The sequence below is a fragment of the Coenobita brevimanus genome, chromosome 3 (genome assembly GCF_032717465.1).
Source record: "Coenobita brevimanus isolate Jiangsu-jjx chromosome 3, ASM3271746v2, whole genome shotgun sequence".
Classification (NCBI taxonomy): Eukaryota; Metazoa; Arthropoda; class Malacostraca; order Decapoda; family Coenobitidae; genus Coenobita; species Coenobita brevimanus.
In genome coordinates this window covers 9,863,665-9,886,592 of record NC_136956.1, presented here as the reverse complement: position 1 = coordinate 9,886,592, position 22,928 = coordinate 9,863,665, and the positions used below count along the sequence as shown (strand labels likewise).

At 40.6% G+C, this 22,928-nt stretch overlaps 1 protein-coding gene across 1 annotated transcript in view; it reads left to right on the top strand.

The window, feature by feature from the left end:
- Positions 1-13,286, top strand: part of LOC145393036 (cocaine esterase-like) — a 54,767-nt gene extending 41,481 nt beyond the window's left edge. Inside the window, exons 9-11 of the mRNA XM_080267373.1 lie at positions 7,031-7,166; positions 12,081-12,195; positions 13,191-13,286. Coding sequence (XP_080123499.1) covers positions 7,031-7,166; positions 12,081-12,195; positions 13,191-13,286 — 347 coding nt within the window. The remainder of the gene's footprint in view (positions 1-7,030; positions 7,167-12,080; positions 12,196-13,190) is intronic.
- Positions 13,287-22,928: the final 9,642 nt, after the last annotated feature.

Genomic DNA, 22,928 nt, shown 5'->3' with positions numbered 1-22,928 from the left:
TCATATGCTATCCTGAAGTTATAATTTAGTACTGCATGATCGCTTTTGCCGAGTGGAGGGTGATATATTAAACTGTCAATGTCATTTTCTTGCCTAGTAAATATTAGATCTAGCACTGAAGGTACATCAAGTCCTCTTTTTCTAGTGGTTTCCCTCACATATTGCGTTAAGAAAAACTCTTGTACGAGATCCAGGAGCTTTTGGTCCCAAGAGCTTTCTTGGCTATTTATATCTCGAGTATTCCAATTTATATTTGTATTGAAGTCCCCAGTTAGTATAATTCTTTCCGATTTCTCTTCCATTTTATGTAGCAAGGATCTTATACTTTGAATTGTACTCTCTGCCAGGTCCTCATATTCGTCTCTTTCCCATGTGTTTGATTTGGGTGGCATATACAAATTGGCTACAATTACTTTACCTTCAGATGTGTCTATCTCTACTGCAATCAGTTCTACTTGTGATGGTATATCTAGGTGTATTTCCTTGACTTTTAGAGTTTTCTTAGTTAATATTATAATTCCTCCTCCTTTTTTTAAATTTCTGTCTCTTCTCCATATATTGTATTCCTCTAAGTTTAGTATGTCATTGGATATCCTTGGTGTTATTTTTGTCTCAGTTAGGCGTATTATTTGTGGTTCGTTTTCTCTGACATAATCATTCATCTTTAGTAATTTAGATACCATTCCATCCACATTTGAGTACATCAACTTTATCATCTTGTTTATATACTTGTCATGACATGGTTCTACTAACTTCCTCCTTTTTCTTCCATCCTGTTTGTGTACCACTTTCGTACCTGCAATCCTATTACTTTGTAAAAAAAAAATTCTTCTTGTCCTCTTCTGATCTTCCCTCATTTTTTGTTTTGGCTTCCTCCCTTTTCTCTTTCAGTAATTCCAGTTCCTCTTGTGTTAGGCATCTTTTTATCCATACATTTTTGAACTCCTCTTTTTCCATAAGATTCTTTGCATTTTTTAGTATCTCTTTCACAGTGTTTACACTCTGGAAAGTCACCTTTAGAGGTCTTGTCTTGCTTTTCTCGTATTTCCCTAACCTTTTGTGTTCCTCTATGTCTTTGCTACAGATTTCCTCTGATACTTCTTTCAGTAAGCTCATTACATTTGCCATCTCCTTTTTGTCTCTAGTGATCTTGTTTTTAATTTCTTCCTCTTCTATACCAGTGATTACTATTGATTTATTTATTTCTACTGAATCTCTGACTAAATTTGGATTGTTTTGGATTATTCTTTTCACTTCCTTTTTAATGCTTTTTTCCTCCACCCTTGTTTCTAAGTCTTTCTTTACTTTCACCATTTCAGCATACGTGGTTTCTACATCATTTTTGTAGCTTTGCACAGCTTCATTCACCTGTGTTATCTTCTCCTCAGTATCACTGCTCTGGTCCATAAGACTGCTTGCTTGTCTAATTGTCTCTGTGTCATTTTTTAACTCTTCCATAACACTCTCATGATTGACTACTGTACTTCCCATTTCACTCACTTTCTTCCTAAGCGTATTCAATTCCACTGTTAGTTCACTGATGGTTGTGTCTTTCTTGTTGGCCTCCCTTCCTAGTTTTTCTATCTCTTCCTTTTGGAAGTGCATTTGCTTCTTTATTTCATCAATTTCATTTTTGAAAGCCATTTCTAGTTTGTGTACACGTTCAACCAGTCGATTGTGAGTCTCCACTTCAACCAGTTCTTGGTAGAAATCATCATTTTGCTTTTTACTTTTATCCCTTTTCTTTTCCAAATTTGTTTTACTGAAGTATGTATCCATTTTGTAATACTAAATGAACAGAGTATGTACTTACAGAGTGTGCACGCTTTCCCCGTGTTGCTGTAGTATAAACAAACCCAGCTGACTCAACGCATCGTGGTTCTTTGTTGTTTGAACCAGTCTTATTTAAACTTATTATTTCTTTACCTTTTAATAATGAAAAATCATTTAGTCTAACCTGGTACACAGCTTGACTCATTCAAAAATACTAATTTAGGTAATTGCCACTGTTTGGTACGGAGCGCCGATGTCCGACGTCTGCATCTGATGACTCCCTGACTGTGTGTATAGACTGAAATGTAGGTGTTGACACAAAACTCAGTAGATGTTACTTGACTGTCTGAGCTGACTGATGCCGGTTTGTGTGTGTGTGTGTGTGTGTGTGTGTGTGTGTGTGTGTGTGTGTGTGTGTGTTACCTAATTGATCTTACCTAAATGTATCTTTACAGGAATGAGTCAAGCTCGTACTGTCCCGTGTCTTAAACCATATTTATCGTACATATCCTTAAATTTGTGAATTGTTTTGACACACACTATTTCATTCGGTAGTGCATTCCACTGATCAATTCGTCTATGTGGGAAACTAAATTTCTTTACGTCTTTATAACCTTTCTTTTTTTTTTATGCAGTTTTCTGCAGTGTCCTCTTGCTGATGCTTCCCTATACGTTAAGTAATCATTTATGTCTATTTTCTCCTTCCCTGATATGCATTTTTATAGCATAATCATGTCACCTCTTTTCCTTTTCTCCTCTAGTGTTAGTAGATTCAGTTTATTTAGTCTTTCTTCGTTGCTTAGATCCCTTAAGCTTGGGACCCATCTTGTAGCGGCCCTTTGAACTTTTTCAATCTTGGCTATGTGTTTTTTGAGATAAGGACTCCAGACTACTGATGCATACTCCAGGGTTGGTCTGATGAATGATGTTATCTTTCTTAACATGTCTTCATTTATGTATGTAAACGCTATTCTCATATTTGCAAGCAGTGTATACATGTTCCGTACCTTCTCACTGATGTGGTCAGCCGGAGATAGTCTGTTATTGACAATCACACCTAGGTCCTTCTCTCTTTCTGATGTGTGTAGGGTTTTATTTCCTAATGTATAATCCCAATTAGGTCTTTTTCGACTTTTACCAAACTTGATTACATGACACTTGTCCACACTGAATTCCATTTGCCATGTATTACTCCATTTATGAAGTTTATTTAATTCTTCTTGTAGCTCTTTACAAGAGTCTGTGTTAGTAATTCTCCTTTGTACTGTATTTTGCATCATCTGCAAACATATTTAGATAGCTTTCATTTCCAGTGTTACTGTCTGTATCATTTATATGCACTAAAAACATGATTGGTGCCAGCACTGAGCCCTGTGGTACTCCACTAGTCACTTCTTTCCATGATGAGTAATTTCCCCTTAGTACTGTTCTCATTTTTCTTTTCATGAGAAAATCTTGCATCCAACAATACAATTTGCCTTGAATTCCTCCTTGATGGTACAGTTTCCATAAAAGTCTTTGGTGTGCTACTGTGTCAAATGCTTTCTTGAAATCTAAATAGATACTGTCCACCCATCCTTCTCTTTCCTGTAATGTGTCTGTTACTCTGTCATAGTAGCTCAACAGTTTAGTAACACATGATTTTCCTTTTCTGAAACCAAACTGTCTTTCTGTTATCATACTGTGTTCTTCTAGGTGATTTACCCAAGCTTTTCTTATAAGCTTTTCTAATATCTTCTAACAACACTGGTTAGTGATACTGGTCGGTAGTTAAGTGGATTTTGTCTATTCCTTTTCTTGAATAAGGGAACAATGTTTACTTTCCTCCAAATATCAGGTAGTTTACCTTGACACCAAGGATTTCTTGAAAATTAAAAATAATGGTTTACGTAACTCCTTTGCACGTTCACGTAGCACCCAATATGAATTATCATCAGGACCATTTGCTTTTCCTTTGTCTAATTTACTTAACTCCTCCTGTAGTTCTTTTTCTAATTTTTGTATATCTGGTAGTATGTGTGGGCATGCATGTTCCACATAATCCCTCTCAAAATATTTTTCCTCCGTAAAAACTGAATGGAAATTCTCGTTTAGTGCTTCACAAATATCCTTCTCTTGTGTACAGGTGATTCCATCATCCGTAGTGGATTGTATTTTATCTTTTACTTTGGTTTTGCTTCTGATGTAGCTGTAAAATAGCTTTGGTTGATCACTACTTTTTTTTTTATGATATCTTCCTCAAACTGTTTTTGAGCTTCCCTCCTTATTGTTGTATAATCGTTTCTTGCCTGTTTGTAATTATTATATGCCCTTTCACTATTGTGTCTTCTGTATCTATTCCACAACAAATTTCTTTTTTCTTTTGATTTTTTACATTCTGTATTGAACCATGTCTTTATTTTCGTTTCTGCTTCTTTGTGCTGTGGGATGTACTTCTGGACTCCTATTTCATAAAGTTCACAGAATTTTTCATATATAGCATTTAAATCTTGTCCTCTAAGCTCCTTTTCCCAAGCAATTTCTAAGAAGTAATTCTTTAGATCATGATACTTTCCCTTTTTATAGTTTAGGCTCTTTTTGTAACTTTCATTCCTGTTATCTGTGTCATATGCTATCCTGAAGTTGCAATTAAGTACTGCATGGTCGCTTTTGCCGAATGGAGGGTGATATATTAAATTGTCAACATCGTTTTCTTGCCTAGTAAATATGAGATCTAGCATTGAGGGCACATCGAGTCCACTTTTTCTGGTGCTTTCCCTTACATGTTGCGTTAGGAAAAACTCTTGCACAAGATCCAGGAGCTTTTGGTCCCAACAACTTTCTTGGCTTATTATATCTAGAGTAGTCCAATTTATATTTGTATTAAAATCTCCAGTTAGTATAACTCTTTTCGATTTCTCTTCCATTTTATGTAGTAATGCTCTTAAACTCTGAATTGTGCTCTCCGCCATGTCCTCATATTCGTCTCTTTCCTATGTGTTTGATCTGGGTGGCATGTACAAATTGGCTACAATTACTTTCCCTTCAGATGCATTTATCTCTACTGCAATCATTTCTACTTGTGAGGGTATATCTGATTCTATTTCTTTGTGTTTTAGATTTTTCTTAGTTAATATTATAATTCTTCCTCCTTTTTTTAAGTTCCTATCTCTTCTCCATATATTATATTCCTCTAAGTTTAGGATGTCATTCGATATCCTTGGTGTTAATTTTGTTTCAGTTAGGCATATTATATGTGGTTCATTTTCTCTGACATAATCATTCATCTCTAATAATTTAGATACCATTCCATCCACATTTGGGTACATCAACTTAATCATCTTGTTTATATACTTATCATGATTTGGTTCTACTACCTTCCTCCTTTTTATTCCCTCCTGTTTATGTACTACTTTCGTATCTGCAATCCAATTGCTTTGTAAAAAAAAATTATTCTTGTCCTCTTCTGATCTTCCCTCATTTTTTGTTTTTGCTTCCTCCCTCTTCTGTTTCAGTAATTCCAGTTCCTCTTGTGTTAGGCAACTTTTTATCCTTACATTTTTTAACTCCTCTTTTCCATAAGATTCTTTGTATTTTTTAGTATCTCCTCCACGGTGTTTACACTCTGGAAGGTTACCTTTAGGGATCTTGACTTGCTTTTCTCGTATTTCCCTAACCTTTTGTGTTCCTCTATGTCTTTACTACAGATTTCCTCTGATACTTCTTTCAATATGCCCATTACATTTGCCATCTCTTTTTTGTCTCTTGAGATCTTGTTTTTTGCTTCTTCCTCTTCAGTACCAGTGATTACTATAGATTTGTTAATATCTACTGAATCTCTGACTAACTTAGGATTGTTTTGGATTATTCTTTTCACTTCCTTTTTAATGCTTTTTTCTTCCACCCTTGTTTCCAAGTCTTTCTTTACTTTCACCATTTCAGCATAAGTGGTTTCCACATCATTTTTGTAGCTTTGCACAGCTTCATTCACCTGTGTTATCTTCTCCTCATTATCACTGCTCTGGTCTGTCAGACTGCTTACTTGCCTAATTGTCTCTGTATCATTTTTGAACTTTTCCATAAATCTCTCGTGGTTGACTGCTGTACTTACTATTTCACTAATTTTCCTCCTAAGTGTACCCACTTCAACTGTTAACTCATCTATGGTTGTGTCATTCTTGTTGACTTCCTTTCATAATTTTTCTATTTCTTCCTTTTGCAAGTGCATCTGTTTCTTAATTTCATCAATCTCATTTTGAAAAGCCGTCTCTAACCTATCTACTCGTTCAACCAATTTGTTTATGAGTCCTCATTTCAACCAGTTCTTGGTAGAAATCATCATCCTGCTTTCTACCTTTATCCCTTTTCTTTTCCAAATTTGCTTTACTAAAGTATGTGGTCATTTTGCAGTACTAAAAGTGCATATAGTACTTGCATTCCCAGGGGCAGATTGTTGTCTAAACAACGATCAGCTGATTGTGCGCATTCTTGTGCTGCTTGTTTACTTTTCTGTTTGACCAAGTCTTACTTAAAACCTTTTTTTTTTTTTTTTTTTTTTTTTAAACACCATTTAGTCTGACCTTCTATAGAGCTTGACTCATATAAAGATACTTATTTAGGTAATGTCGCTGGCCAAGTTGGCCAGGTATAGAGCGGTGTCGACGTGCGTCCGCTTTCCTCGGTGCCTCGTGTGTGTGTGTGTGTGTGTGTGTGTTCTACTGCCTGAAATAGCAATGTTTCAAGAGTAAAGAAAATGAACATTGTAACATTAATAAAGCCCTGAAACTCATGAGAAGTAAAGAACTGGCTTACTTTTCAATTTCATGATGGATTACTTTGGCCAGGTCGAACTTCTCAGAGCTCTCATGCGTTCTATACCAATGACGTAATTCTATGAACACGCAAGGTAGTTTGTCTCTCAGTTTCATATTCTCGTTGATTAAGGAAGTTCCGTAACACCCCTTCCTAAGAGATTTGTTTTGCTTATTGCTCCTTCCTCTCCTAACTTCTCAAAACTCTCTGCGTTAGTCTCTGTACCAAGGACATATTTTTACTGATGCGCACATATAGAGTTTGACTTTCCCACTGTCCTTAGCACTACTGTCATTTTTATTATTATGATTATTCTTATTATAATTATTATAATTATTGTTGTTGTTATTATTATTATTTAAATAATATTATTATAATTATGTTAATGATTAATGTTGTTACACTTTTTTCTCTACCTTTATAATTAATACTGTTTATATTATCACTTATCATCATTGCATATCAGGGGTGTGCCACGGGGATGACCATTTGTACCTCTTCCCGCTCAATGCCATCTTCAATCAGTCCATAGCCACAACACCAAACGACGAGCGCATGCGTGACCTCATGACTCGGCTGTGGGTCAACTTCGCATCCACTGGGTATGTTCACCCTTGTACCCTAACTTGGCCCATTCTTCCTTCCTTTTCTAGCTCACCCCACGTTGTTTATTGACGGAAAACGACAATACTACAAACGTACATCTTTTTGCAATTATTGGGTATACTTTCTATACTCATTTACCTAACTTGGCTCATCTTTCCTTCCTTTCGCAGCTTAATCCATGTTGCTTAATGGCTGGAAAAGACAGTGCTATGAATCTACATCGTTTCCAAGGCACTTTATCTTGACTAACGCCTTAAACAAGTGTTAATGTAATTTACAGCTCGGTATTCAACTTTGAGAGATGGAAATATTAGGCCAGGTTAAGGTATGAGGAGTATATAGTGCGTTTATTTTAACCTGACAAAGAATCCTAACCCCCTTCAACTTAGTTATGGTCAAATCTACACAGACTAGGGGGTCGATTTAACTATTCTTGCTTCACCTTAACTTAGCCCAGATTTTCGTCCTTCAGCTTACTTCACTTAACTCTGTGGTTTGATCGGACGATGCTGTGGCTCTATATCCTTTCAATAGCAATTCTTTGTAACCAGCATCATTTTTCATTGTTAATCCATTCTTAAGATCAGCATTCAAGATGGAGGACTGGCAATTTTAGGCCAGGTTGGAGTGAAAAGACTACAGAATTGAACGAGACTCATTCCATCCTCATAACTAAACTTTATGGAAATTTACTTAACCACTGCAAAATTTTTAAGTTGTTCGAGTAACTTAGTTTTGTCAGATACATATATATATATATATATATATATATATATATATATATATATATATATATATATATATATATATATATATATATATATATATATATATATATATATATATATATATATATATATATATATATATATATATATATATATATGCCTGTGTGGTACAGTGGTAAAGTGTGCATTTTCATACGCTGAAGAACGAGCGTTCGCGCCGCGCCAAGGTAATAAACTTTGGGAGCGTTCTTATGGCCACGTACTGCTTTGGCGGACATCAGGGGTGCTGTGGTTGAACCAGTGTCGCATACTATAAAGTATGATTGCACTCAGTCGGCCTGCGCGGGCCAATTACACTTGGTTCACAGACTACACACACATCCAAAGCCACTCCAACACAACAATTACACTTACAAGCACTGCACACCCTAGATACAATCTCTTCTAGACAGCCTAAGCCACTTGGTAAGATACATTGGCTGTATCGTCCCCACTTCGGTAGGAATAGTCCGGTCCTTCAGTGTACACTCAAACCGCTGATGATATATATATATATATATATATATATATATATATATATATATATATATATATATATATATATATATATATATATATATATCCTGCAGTGTACACTCAAACGGCTGATGATGATAATGATATCTATCTATCCTATATATATATATATATATATATATATATATATATATATATATATATATATATATATATATATATATATATATATATATATATTAGTCGTTTCCTGTGGCACCCCACGGGATGCATAAGGCCTCGATGAACTCTCCACCAATATCTGTCTCTTGCCATCTCCTTCAGGTCCCACAAGCACTCCTCTCCTGCTTCTGTTTTCATTGTCCTCAACCATGTTTCCCTCGGCCTACCTCTGCCTCTTCTTCCTCTAGCTGCCCACTCTGGCACATCCTGTATTAAACTGCCTTCTTTTCTATATATGTGCCCCAGCCATTTCCAGCGAGACAGTCTCACATATTCATCAACTGGTTCCATTCTCGTCGTATCCCATACTTTTTCATTTGTAACTCTGTCTTGCCACTTTGCCCCAAGAATCCTTCTCAGTATTTTCTCAAATCCCAATACTTTCTTATCTGTTGCATTTGTACTGTACCATGACTCATGCCCATAAATTAAAATTGGTTTAACCATGGACTTGTAAATTTTCACTTTAGTGTGTACCGAAAGCATATAATTATTCCCAACAAATTTCAGCATTCCAACAGCTCGCCAAGCCTGTTTAATCCTCTCCTCAATTTCATTGTTTATTGATCCATTAGATGATACAATTGTTCCCAGATATTTAAAATTTTCTACATTCTTCACCTCATTACTCCCAGTTACACAATCGATTTGTTTCTCCACGTTCATATTAATAATTTCAGTCTTTCCACAATTTACTACCAATCCCACTTTTTCTCCTTCCTCCAGCAGACAATCAAGCACCCTCTGCATCTCGTAAATACTTCCGCAGATCAGTACAATATCATCAGCTTAGTCCAAATCCATCAGCCTCTTATTTTCTTTCCAGTTATTTCCTGCACCTGTTCTCCTTACAACCTTTCTCATAACATAATCCATAACCAAAACAAACAGTAAAGGCAAAAGAACTCCTCCTTGAATGACTCCTGACCTAACCTCAAATGGATCACTCAAAGAACCACCCACCATTACCTTACAAAAAGTACCTTCATGCATGCTTCTAATAATACTTACGAACTTTTCTGGTATACCATAGAATCTCATAATTTTCAACATAGCTCGACGTGAAACACTATCAAATGCCTTTTCAAAGTCCACAAAACACATACTAAGCGGCATTTTGATCTCATTAGCTTGTTGCATTAGATGCCTTACAATAATAATCTGATCATTACAACTTCGACCCTTTCTAAATCCCGCTCGTTCTTCTCTTACAATTGTTTCAATTACTGGCTCTGTTCTGTTCAACAAGATTTTGGAAAAGACTTTTGCAGCTACAGGTGTCAAAGTTATCCCTCTCCAATTTCCACACACACTAAAATCTCCCCTTTTTTTTGGTATTTTAATAATCACTTCATTTTTCCACTCTTCTGGAATTCCACCATAATCTCAAGCCACATTAAAAAGTTTCAAAAGCGCATTCATCAACTCATCATTTTCCATCTTAAGAATTTCGGGAAATATTCCATCCTCTCCTGGGGCCTTAAAATTCTTTAATTCCTTATAGATTTTGCTACCTCTTCCAAGGTTATATCCCCTGTTTCTATCTACAAATCTCTCTCGGCTGGCAAAATGTCCTCCTCAGCTGGGATTGGTCTATTCAGAACAGATTCAAAGTGCTCTTTCCACCGTCCTTTTATATCCAAATCTTTAGTTATCAAGTTATCATATCTAACTCGTATAGGTATTTCCTTCCTTCTCTTTTCAGTCCCAGTTAACTCCTTGATGGCCTGATACGCTGCTTTTGTGCCCTGACCGTCATTTTTACATAACTTAATTTCTTTATCTGTTGCCTTTTCATCATATAGCCTCCTCTTATCACGTCTAACGAGTCTTTTTACTTCAGAATGTAGACTCCAGTACTTTGCTCTAAGTACTTCAACTACCTGGCCATCAACATGTTGTTATTCACTTCTTAACTTCGCCTCTTTCCTTTTCTGAATTGCATTCATGTTTCATCTGACATCCACTTTTTCCTTCTCGCTTTCTCTTTTTTCTTAATAGTAACCTTAGCATTCTCATGCAAAACCTCTTTTACCTCTCTCCACATTTGATTAATATCATTGTCTTCAGATTCCAGCAAAGTCTACAGGACTAGAAACCTGTTCCTGCATTCCCACCGGAAGTTTTCCATATATATATATATATATATATATATATATATATATATATATATATATATATATATATATATATATATATATATATATATGTATGTGTGTGTGTGTGTGTGTGTGTGTAATATAGAAAAAAACGTGTTAAGAGGATTCTAAATTATAATACAGAGACCCCTGCATATGGGACACAAGGCAGGGTAATGTCAAAGACGGGTAGATTCCTTTTCAGTGACTTAGTTTGTGTTTAGGGATGTGTTGCAGAGGGATAGATTGCGTTGCATAGACTAGTTTGTCTTCTGGAAGGGTAATGGTGTTGCAAAGAGTGTTACAAGTGTTACAAAGGCCTGGATCCTAATACCGAGATCTGGAATACATTACAGAGCTAAAGCGTGATACAGTAGCCTAGTTTGTGATACAGAGGGCTCAGTTATGCTACAAAAGGCTAGGTTGTGTTACGGAGACCGAGGTTTTATCTCTGGGATCTAGGTTTTAATAAGACAATCTGGTTTCTGCTACAGAGACAAAGATTTTATCGTGAAGGGCTATGGGTTGTACACCAAGACCTAAATAGTTGTACAGATTCCTAGGTTGTACCACAGAGGCCTAAAGAGTTGTACAGATTACTTGGTGGTTTAACTGGAACCTAAATAGTTGTATAGTTTGCTAGGTTGTATCACCGAGGGCCCAGCTTTCGTTGCGAAAACCTAGTATGTATATCAAAGGACTAGGGCGTGTTGCAGAGACCTAGGTTGTGTTAGAGAGAAATAGATCCAGTTACGATAGTCTCTGCTGTGTTAAAGAGGAATGTGTTACACTGGGATGGATTATGGTACAGAGGAGTACATTGTCTTACAGAGATTTGGGTTATGTTACTGAAGGCTATGTTGTGTTCCAAAGACTATGTTGCAGAGGACTACGTTGTGGCACAGAAGGCAGGTTAATATTTAAGAGGGCCAGGTTGTGCTACAGAGGACCAGGTTGTTTCAAAGAGGACTGAGTTACATTACAGAGGTTGGGATTACATTAAAGAGGACCTAGTTTTCTTACAGGAGGCAAGGGTATGTTACAGAGGGTTTTGGTTGCGCCGGAGTGAAGCGAAGTTGCATTACAGAAAAAAAAAAAGATGGATCAGGAACCTAAGTTTGACAGTAGATGTGCAAGATTTTTAAGTGTATGGCAACAGTGTGTGCTTAGTTTTCTCCTATTCCCCTCGCTCGTTATGGTCTTCTTTTCCTTCTGTTTTTACTGTACTGAGTGGAAATGAGACAGCCATATTGATACAGAAAACCTTAATGCTGTATCCTACTCAACCCAAATATCTCCCTCGCAGGAACCCAACCCCAGATGACTCCTTGGGCTTCACCTGGACCCCCTCTGACCCCTCTGACCCTCACCATCTTGACATTAACCTGGCTCCTTCCATGGCCCCCGATCGCCTCCAGAAGGTAAGATTAACACACCCTGAAGGATAGAATACGGGGCTAGTCTGGGAGCAATGTGTATGGCAGGTGACCGCACTAGTGTATTTAGCAAGGTGTATGGCAGGTGACCGCACTAGTGTATTTAGCAAGGTGTGTGGCAGGTGACCGCACTAGTGTATTTAGCAAGGTGCATGGCAGCTGTCTGCGCTAGTGTATTTAGCAAGCTGCATGGCAGGTGACCGCGCTAGTGTATTTAGCAAGGTGTGTGGCAGGTGACCGCACTAGTGTATTTAGGAAGGTGCATGGCAGGTGACCGCGCTAGTACATTTAGCAAGGTGTGTGGCAGGTGACCGCACTAGTGTATTTAGGAAGGTGCATGGCAGGTGACCGCGCTAGTGTATATAGCATGGCGTATGGCAGGTGACTGCGCCAGTGTATTGGCTCGTTGAATATCCCGTTTGAGCAAGGGCAGTAGTCCTGTACTCTCGTGCGTTTGATCAGTTCTTACCTTTCCGTGCAGGAGAGGGACGTTTTCACTTGATGGCACTATTATGACCCCGTGACTTTACTGCCTGGTCATACATGCGTCCCTTAGTTCCCTTCCTACCCCAAAATAAAGAATGGTGGACTACAGAGGAACGGTAACTTTCAGCTTGCATTATACTGGGTTCACATTAAGATAAGCCTGGGGATGCATCTACTATTACTATTACCTAAGCATCTGCTGTCACCATCCTTCTACAACCTACTTGAAAATTGATCTTGTAAATAATGTTTAACTTTATGGTGTCGTCAGTATCTTGGTGTTTCTGTCATTGGGTGATTTGATAGCTAAGGGGAGACCCCCATGAAAAATTATGATTAGTTGGTGTGAAAAGTGAGTTGTCTGTGTCTGTTTCTGTGTGTGTGTTTGTGTGTGTGTGGGGGGGGGGTTATTTGACAGCACTCTTTTCTCTTTTATTTTTCATTCATTCATTTTTAGCTTTCTCCTCCCTTCACCGCCTCCCTTTTTCCCTCAGGTCCTGGACTTCTGGTCGACACTCCCCCTGAAGGAGAACCTGCTGATGGCCCCAGAAAAGGTGGTGGTCGAGGGAGGTCGCAGGGAGGAACTTTGAGGTGTAGGTGGTGTGTGATAATGATAACCCTGCACTATAAAAAACATACATTCCACGGGAAATGTTTACCTGTAGCAGAAAATCGTACATTCCACGGGCGATGTTTACCTGCAGCAGAAATAACATACATTCCACGGGCGATGTTTAATATACAGTAGCCTTCTGTTACCAATAATATTACTTAGAATAGTTAAGATGCTCATTTGTAACAAATGTTTGGAATTTCTGGAAAATCTGTCACAGTCGAAACGTTTATTAAATCCTGTGTCCTTTTTCTGCATTTAACTTTTGTTCCTACAGTTCGTTAATCTATACTGATATGTATTTTCACTTAGTAATTCATTTTCATTGGCTCAGTGTATATATATATATATATATATATATATATATATATATATATATATATATATATATATATATATATATATATATATATATACTGTACATTTACTGAGGGAACTGTTGTAGGTGAAGGTGATGTGCCCTGCTTGGGTCGATTAGAGTTCACAAAGTGTGAGGACAGGGGTTGCGAGGTGAGGGCAGAGGCAGTCACAAGTGTGACGTGAAGGCGACGCTGTGTACCTTCAGCCTCCGGTGAGGACACAAATGCTCCTTCTCCCGGACTCTGAAAATCCCTGTCACTCCAAACTGTCTCCCAACTCGCACCATCGCTCGCTCACTTTCCCATCCCTCACGGCAACCTTTACCCTCTTCTACTTTCATTTCGTCCTCACCAATTTATCTTAGTCATTGTCGCTCCTCTCCTCATCCAAGTTTTCGTGTGGCGTGCCGAGGTTGCTGACTGACGAGACCATCAGAGGAAAAGCCAAACAGAATTACTAAACAGCGATACATAAAACTATCCATCTCTCTATCTATGGACAGACACCTCAATCCTGTAAGGGGTGGCCACAAGCAAATCGTCTCCATGTCACCCTGTCCAACGCCATTTCACTGTCTTGCTCCCAGCTCACACACCCTTCTCTCATATACCTTTCCATTCTGTCCCTCCATCTCATCCTCGGCCTCCCCCTCCCTCTCCCCCGATCCACCTAAAATGCATATACTGTACTCTCGTCGTTAGTCTCTTGCTTTTCATCCTCTCCACATGGCCCAACCGAACCACCTCAGTGTATTTCTCCTAACGGTTTCTAAACACATCCACATCGACACCACAACGCTTCTTAACTTCCTCATTCGTCAGTCGGTCTCTCCACGTAACTCCACATACTCCTCTCAAATAATTCATTTCCTCTGCTCGCACTCTTGACTTGTGTTCTTACAACAAGGTCTAAGCGTCACTTCCATACGTTAGAGTTGGTATCACAATACTGTCAAGCAATGGCTTTTTTAATTCCATGCTCACGTCCCTGCTCCTTATCACTGTTTTCAAAGAACCAGCAACTTTTCTTCCCTGTTGTACCCTTTCTAGCACCCTCTAAACTTCTATCCTTACTCATCACACTGCCCAAGCACTCACATTTTCCATTTCTTCATCATCCAACCTCAATGGACATTCAGTGGATTCATTTCCCTCGAAGACCATAACTTTACTCTTCCCTGTATTCCCCTTTAGATTCCGCTTCTTACACACTCTCCCAAACTCATTCATCAAGCCTTGCAGTTCCCCTTCGTCTTCGCTTAACAATACAATATCATCTGCAAACAACAGTGCAGGGAGTTTCCAAACACTGTCCTCTCTCATTAGGGTTGTTCTAACATCCACTGCCCTACCTTGTTTCACTTTTATAACGCCATCCATAAACAGACTGAACAACCATGGGGACATGACACATCCCAGTTTCAGCCCAGCATTCAAATAGGAAATTTCACTCAGTTCACTATTCACACGCACCACAGCCTTAGCACCCTCATGCATACTCTTCACGGCATTCAGCAACTTCCCATTCATTTCAAATAGTCTTCATACTTTTCACATTCCTTGTCTACGTACCTTGTCATATGCTTTCCCTAAATCCATGAAAGCTACATCAACTTCTTTCCCTTCTCTAATAACTTTTCCTCTGAAGACCTAAGAATGAATATCTGATCTACACAATCTCTTCCCTTCCTAAAACTTCCCTGTTCTTGTCCAACGAATTCCTCTCTTATTTCTCTGTGTCAATAGGTATCCTACCATATACTTTTCCTATTACACTTAGAAGACAAATGCTCCTAGGATTACCACACACTTCATTCTCTCCTTCCCTTCGTACTGGGGAATAATCTACCTGACTTCCAGTCTTCCAGGATTCTACATTCCTCTCAGGCCAATCTGCACATCATCCATATCCATTCTGCTACTATCCCTCCTGCATACTTCAGTGTATCACCACACACTCCATCAATTCCTGGGGTTTCCCCATTTTGACTTTCTTCATTGCTTCCATTACTTACATCCAACTGATTGCTTCCTCTCTTTTCACCTCCCTGCTTATCCTAGCCATTCCCCATTCACTTATACTCGCATTACTCTCATTTTCCCTGTTCAACAATTTCTTAAAGTGTTCTCTCCATGTGTTCACTTTTTCTTCCTTCTTCAAAAGCAATCTACCATTTTTATCTTTCACTTCCCGACTAACTTCTTTGACACCCTTTCTAACCCTGTTCATCTCTTTCCAGAACATTTTCTTACATTCCCTCCACTTTATACTCAGATTCCTTCCAGATTCATCACCCAGTCTCTTCCTACTCTCACTTACTAATCTATTTACATCTCTCTTCGTCTCTTCATATAACTCTCTCTTCCGTCTCTCAACTTCCTTCACACCTCTGTTTCTCATCCACTCATGTTTTCTGCTTTTGCACCACAGCCGTTCTCATCGACTTATTCCACCCTGCTGTTCCTTGCACCACCTTTCGTCTCCTCTTCATCCCACCTGACTTTACATGCTGCACAGATTTCTTCAGTGAACATCTTGCACACACCTTCCACGTCCCCCATCTGCTCCAAATCATATTTACCCAATCGTTCCTCCAGTTCTCTCTTATATTATGTCTTTTTTTCCATCCTCTTGCAACCTTTCTACCCTCCTGGTATGGACTACTTCCTCCTGTCTTTCTCTAGTTCAATTCCTCCATTTCATTTGAACCTTGACTTTCACCACCACCACTTGGTGGTCAGAAAGTCCACTCTCCCAACCTCTGGATGCATTTGTAACGACTACACACCTTATTCTATCATCCACACACACATAACCAATCATTGCCTTCCATTCATTAGCTTCACCACCCACCCTTCTCATCACTTACCACGTATACTGGTGGATCATTATGTGTCTAAAGAAGGCATTGGCTATTACCAACCCCCTCCCTGCAAAATGTCCATTAGAGCACTGCCATTCTCATCCACTTCTGCAGGTACACCCCACTCACCAGCTGTTCCATCCACCTTCATATTCTCTACTTTTCCATTCATATCTCCTATCAAAAACAATTCCTCATTCCTTTCAAACTTTTCCATACACACTTCCACATTTGTCAAAACTCTTCTTTCATTCTACTTGCACGATCTTGCTTTGGCACACACACACACACACACACACACACACACACACACACACACACACACACCGCTCGCTGGTGCAGTGGTAACGTTCTCGTTTGCCAACTGGTGGACGGGAGTTCGCGCCTCGCTCAGGTTGCGAAAAGTTTCACTGACGAAGTGGGTGGTTACTATCCCCCTTGAGCAAGGGGACGGGTGTGTGCGTGTGTGAAGGTCACAGCCTTGCCCTTAGATCGGACTATATGAGCTCTCAGCTCCCTTCCGGGAGGGTAAAAAGCTGACCATCACGACCATCAAGTGATCCTGACCGACCCGGTGAATTACACACACACACACACACACACACACACACACACACACACACACACTGCTCGCTGGCTCAGTGGTAACGTTCTCGCTCGCCACCTGGTGGACGGGAGTTCGCGCCTCGCTCAGGTTGCGAAAAGTTTCACTGATGAAGTGGGTGGTTACTGTCCCCCTTAAGGAAAGGGACGGGTGTGTGCGTGTGTGAAGGTCACAGCCTTGCCCTTAGATCGGACTATATGAGCTTTCAGCTCCCTTCCGGGAGGGTAAAAGCTGACGATCACGACCATCAAGTGATCCTAACTGCCCCGGTGAATTACACACGACTGTCCATATTTGTAGTCCAGCTTTCAGTCTTACCCACACAATCCTTGAGCTGACAAATCCATAATCTCTTATATTCTCCGCCCATCTCTTGCACACAACAATACAAACTTCCTTTGGCCTCTCATTCTCACCTACTCCAGCACATATACCCCATCTATACTCCAATTCTCTCACAGTCTAACCTCTCCGTTTTTTCTCAGTTATTCTACATATATCCATTTTTGCACCCCGAAGCACCTGGACGATCGCTCTCTCTTTCACCTCATTATTTGCACCATTTACATTCCATGTCGCAGTCTGTCCCATGTCCTTTGTTTGGTCCTTAGTCGACACCTGCTGGTCAGTCCTGGTCTGAGGCTTCTGATTCGTATTATTAGTTAGTTGTTTTCCGGGGAGGGGCACTAACTCTCCGCCAACCCACATGTTGTGACGCAGTGAACACGTGGTGGTTGATAATAAGTTACCACCAACAGCTGAAAAAGATTTCCTGTTTTACAGGAAATCATTTGGCTTGCTACTCCATGTACAGCTACCCTAACATAGAGTACCGCTACACAAAATGGGTGGATGATGGCGAAATTCCACATGCGGTGTTTGTATGTGTTTTGCTATCTTGATTATTGTTATATTTCCAGTAATTTTTTGCACCCATGTATTTAAAGCAGATTAAAAAAAAATTGTATGTGATTTTGTCTCTGGCTACTGCTCTTCCATAAAAAAATATCTGAATTCAGATTTAACCACTACTACCAAAGGGAAAATGGCCAATCACACTGGACATTGAAATGTGTTGTGCATTTTTCATTTTCTTTTTCTTTTTTTTGTCTTTTCATTCTGGAGGTGTTTGCCACATGGATTATGTTGTCTGATGTAACGAGAATTATTGTGATGTAATCGTACTGAAAGGGTTACTAAATTATGATCATGCTTTGAAACAAAAACCGTCTCTCTCTCTCTCTCTCTCTCTCTCTCTCTCTCTCTCTCTCTCGTAAAACTATATATATTGTATCGGTGTAAACCTACTTTCCATTTGCCACCAATGAAGTAAGTGGACAAGAAATGAAGGAGAGAAAATACAAAGACAGTTTGGTAAATACACACACGGACTGATAATTATTGTTTGGTAGTAGTAGTAGTAGTAGTAGTAGCAGTAGCAGTAGTAGCAGTAGTATAGTAGTAGTAGTGGAAGTAGTAGTAGTAGTAGTAGTAGTAGTAGTAGTAGCAGTTGTAGTTGCAGTGTTGCAAAGAATTTGGTTAAACCCAACACGTTCCGACTGATTTTCCACCGCTGACACCCCCCAGTCCCGACTAATTTTTGGATTTTTTTTTTTTTTGGCTCAAACCTCCGCTTTTGGTGAGAAACATCGAAAATTCATAGAGAAACAACTCACCTGAGGTTTAAAATACTCGATACAGATAGCAGTACTCCTTACCTTACTGGGTTTTTTATCAGGCTGGCTCCAAAGAAAACGAGCTCTATGGGAGGGTAACTATCCCACACCACTCATAAATGATTTTTATTTATTTATTTGGTACGAATTTGTATGTAGTATGAGAGTATATTGGTTTTCAAACAGTAATATAGGCAATATAAGCATTGTTTCACTCACTAACACATCAACATACCTGACCTTTTTTGGCAACATTACTTGATCATCATTTCTGACTGTTTCTTCCTCTAATGCTATGTACTCTTTGTCCTCCACATTGTTATCGATTGGGGAATCACTCTGGCCCTGAATGTCTTTATTGGCCAAGTCACTGGTAACAGGTGAATTGCCGAGACAATGGCGTGCAGGGGGGTGAGGTGATGCAGGGTAAGGCATTGTCCCTGCCTGGCATCTTGTAGAGGAATAGTGGAAGGTATCCCGTGTATACTCACCAAAAATCACGTGCGAAAATTGGAAACTGTGCAAATTATGAACCTTGCAAATGCGCGACGTACCAGTACGACGACAGGTCTAGCTGTGACAAAACTTTGCGACATACCCATATGTTGATGGGATGCCTCGGGTTAACCCATTAGATCCCAGGGGTGCTGGGTGAGGCATTGCACTGGGAGGGTACTGAGCGTACTGCCCTCCGCCTATCAGCTCATAGTTGCGAAGCTAGTCTGCCCCTACACGGGGGTTCCCTACTTTATAAAGACTTGAAAAATCCCAGTTCTGTCCAATAGTCAGGACACTGGGCTCCAGTGGGTTAAAGAGACTGATGGGTTTGCCAGTCATTAAAGAGACTGAGTGGTTTCCCAGTCATTAACCCATTTGATCCCAGGGATGCTGGGCGAGGCAATGCACTGGGAGGGTACTGAGCGTACTGCCCTCCGCCTATCAGCTCATAGTTGCGAAGCTCGTCTGCCCCTACACGGGGGTTCCCTACTTTATAAAGACTTGAAAAATCCCAGTTCTGTCCAATAGTCAGGACACTGGGCTCCAATGGGTTAAAGAGACTGATGGGTTTGCCAGTCATTAACCCATTGGATCCCAGGGGCGCTGGGCAAGGCATTGCGTCGGGAGGGTACTGAGTGTACCGCCCTCTGCCTATCGGCTCATAGTAGCAAAGCTCGTTGGTCCCTACCTGGGGGTTCTCTACCTTATAAAGACTTGAAAAATCCCAGTTCTGTCTAACAGTCAGGACACTGGGCTCCAATGGGTTAAAGATACTGATGGGTTTGCCAGTCATTAAAGAGACTGACTGGTTTCCCAGTCATTAACCCATTTGATCCCAGGGATGCTGGGCGAGGCAATGCGCTGGGAGGGTACTGAGTGTACCCCCCTCCGCCTATTGGCTCATAGTCGCAAAGCTCATAGGTTCCAACCCGGGGGTTCCCTACTTCATAAAGACATGAAAAATCCCAGTTCGGTCCAATACTCGAGACACTGGGCTCCAATGGGTTAAAGAGACTGATGGGTTTGCCAGTCATTAACCCCTAAACCGCGGGGCATCACTTTCGTGACGCTCGGCCACAATGGATCATACCGCGGGGCGTCACTTTTGTGATTCTGTGTTATTTTGAATTATCCCGGGCTGTCAAGTGGTGGCTTGTATCATCTATCAGTACTGCCAATGTCCAACACTAGTCAGCACTCCAAATCTCATCTGTACTCCCATCCATTGTTGACAATTTAGCGATTTTACCCCCTTCGTGACTCCCCTCCCTACCTGCCCTCCATTACCCTGTCCTCTCACCTCCCACGCCGCGCTGCGCTACGCAAATTTCCCCCGGATTTTTCCACAGATTTCATCCATTGAAATAAGCCCTATGCCCTATACTTATACAAAATAATATATATATATATATATATATATATATATATATATATATATAAAACAGGTAAGTGATAGTGTTATACACCAGAAATTGGCTAATTATCACCTGACAAAACCTCACGTGCATTCATTCTCTACATTACCACGGTAATTTCCCCTTTGATTTATGCCTTGTAATCGATGTCTGTAATAAAAATATATATCAGAAAGGAAGGGAGAATCCTATTTGACATTTACATTCACCTGGAACTACCTATTTCTTTATGTATTGCCGAGATTTTCTACCTATAAAAAATTAGCCTGTAAGTTAGCAGCAGTCAGCGTAAAGTGTCATTGTCAACCCTTCCCTTCTCAGATAAGCCGCGGCATTTAGTTCCTTGTCCTCCGCTGTAGAGAAACGATATCGCACTCACGCCCTGCCATTCCTGCCGCTTCTGCGCCCATTGCAAAGGGCCCTGTGACCTCTACTCCTAAGAAAAGTAGTGAGGCAAGCAGGAAAGGCCTTAGTGACTCTGCAGTGGCACGTGAACTGGCAGAATTGTCCATGATTATGATGGACAGTGACTATGACGATTCAGCTGAATCTTGTGATGAGCCGGGTGAGGTTATCGTGCCAGAAACAGCAACAACGAGTGCTACAGTGTGTGAATCAGTGTCTAGCTCCAAGGGAAAAGAGCCTTTAGTGCAGCAAGGACAGGAATTTGGGAAGGGAGTGAAAAGGCGGCGTGTTAGCCCCAGAACAATGTCCCCACGTGACCCAGCCCACCATGAGTCACGAGTGCATTCACCTCCCCATTCCCCAAGCACCACTTCACTCATTTCTTCATCATCGTCGGCTGAGTTATCTCCGGAGTCTTCGTCGTTGGAGTCACCACCAGCATCAACAGTGAAGGCAGGCTGTAGAGGTAGAGGTAAATCAAGGAGAGTGAAAAGTAGTGTAGCTAGTAGGGTAAGGGCTGCTAGTGCTGTACGGCAACCTAGGGTCAGTGCGAGTGACCTTGACCGAGATAAATCTGCCTCACAGCCAACCTCCACCACCACCCGCCCTACACCACCACGACAGGGAATCCTGGATGCCTTCACGTGGACGGAAAGGTCAGATTTTGTGCCAGAAAATTTAGTTTTTGATGAGAGCTCCTCAGGAGTTCAGCCTGCCTTCACTATGGACGAAAATGCTGAGTGTGTCGACTACCTTTTGGCCTTCCTAGATGACGAAGTCATGCAGCACATATGTGATGAGACCAACAGGTATGAATCACAACATGCTGCAAGTGGTACAGGTGCAGCCAAGATGCAACAATGGTCCATGCTGGGAGTGCAGGAGCTGTATGTGTTCTTTGCCCTCATGCTTCTCATGCCACACTCCAAGAAGCATGAGTTGGAAGAATACTGGTCCATGGACCCCTTACTACCCTCACCCACCTTCAATAAGTACATGGCCAGAGATCGCTTCCGGAACATCATGGGAAACCTGCACTTTGCCGACAATGATGTACCTTCCCAAACCGACCCACTCTGGAAGATCCGGGAGATTCTGAGCAGAATGAAGGATAAGTTTATGTCATTCTTCCACCCCTTTCAGAAGGTTGTCATTGACAAATCCTTGGTTTTGTTCAGAGGACGTCTTCGGTTTGTTCAGTATATTCCAAGCAAACGCCATCGCTTTGGAATTAAGTTCTTTGTACTGTGCGACTGTAAGACGGGGTACATCCTTGACTTCGTCATATATTCAGCCAGCACTGTCGATCTGGATAAAACACACCCCCTTGGCTTCTCAGGCTGTGTAGTGAAAGTGCTCCTAGAAAAGTATTTTGGTGGGAATCATGTGCTGTATACAGACAACTACTATACAGCACCGAAACTTGCCAAATACCTTTCTGAGCACGGCATTGGCTCCTGCGGCACTGTGAAAAGTAATCGTGCCCACTTCCCCAAATTCCCAGAGGCGGGAACCTCGCAGCGAGGAGACGTGCACCTATGCAAGTGTGAGAAGATGCTGGCAATACGGTGGCATGACAAGAGGGTCGTGCACATGCTCACCACTGTACATAAGGGGGAGATGAGAGACAGTGGGAAGGTCGACCGTAGGACAGGCGAACCTGTGATGAAACATGATGCTGTGTTGGACTATAATATCAACATGGGGCTGGTGGACAAGTCCGACATGATGATTGGTGAGATCGACTGCCTCAGGAAGAATACTAGGTGGTACAGGAAAGTTTTTCTGCATCTCATAG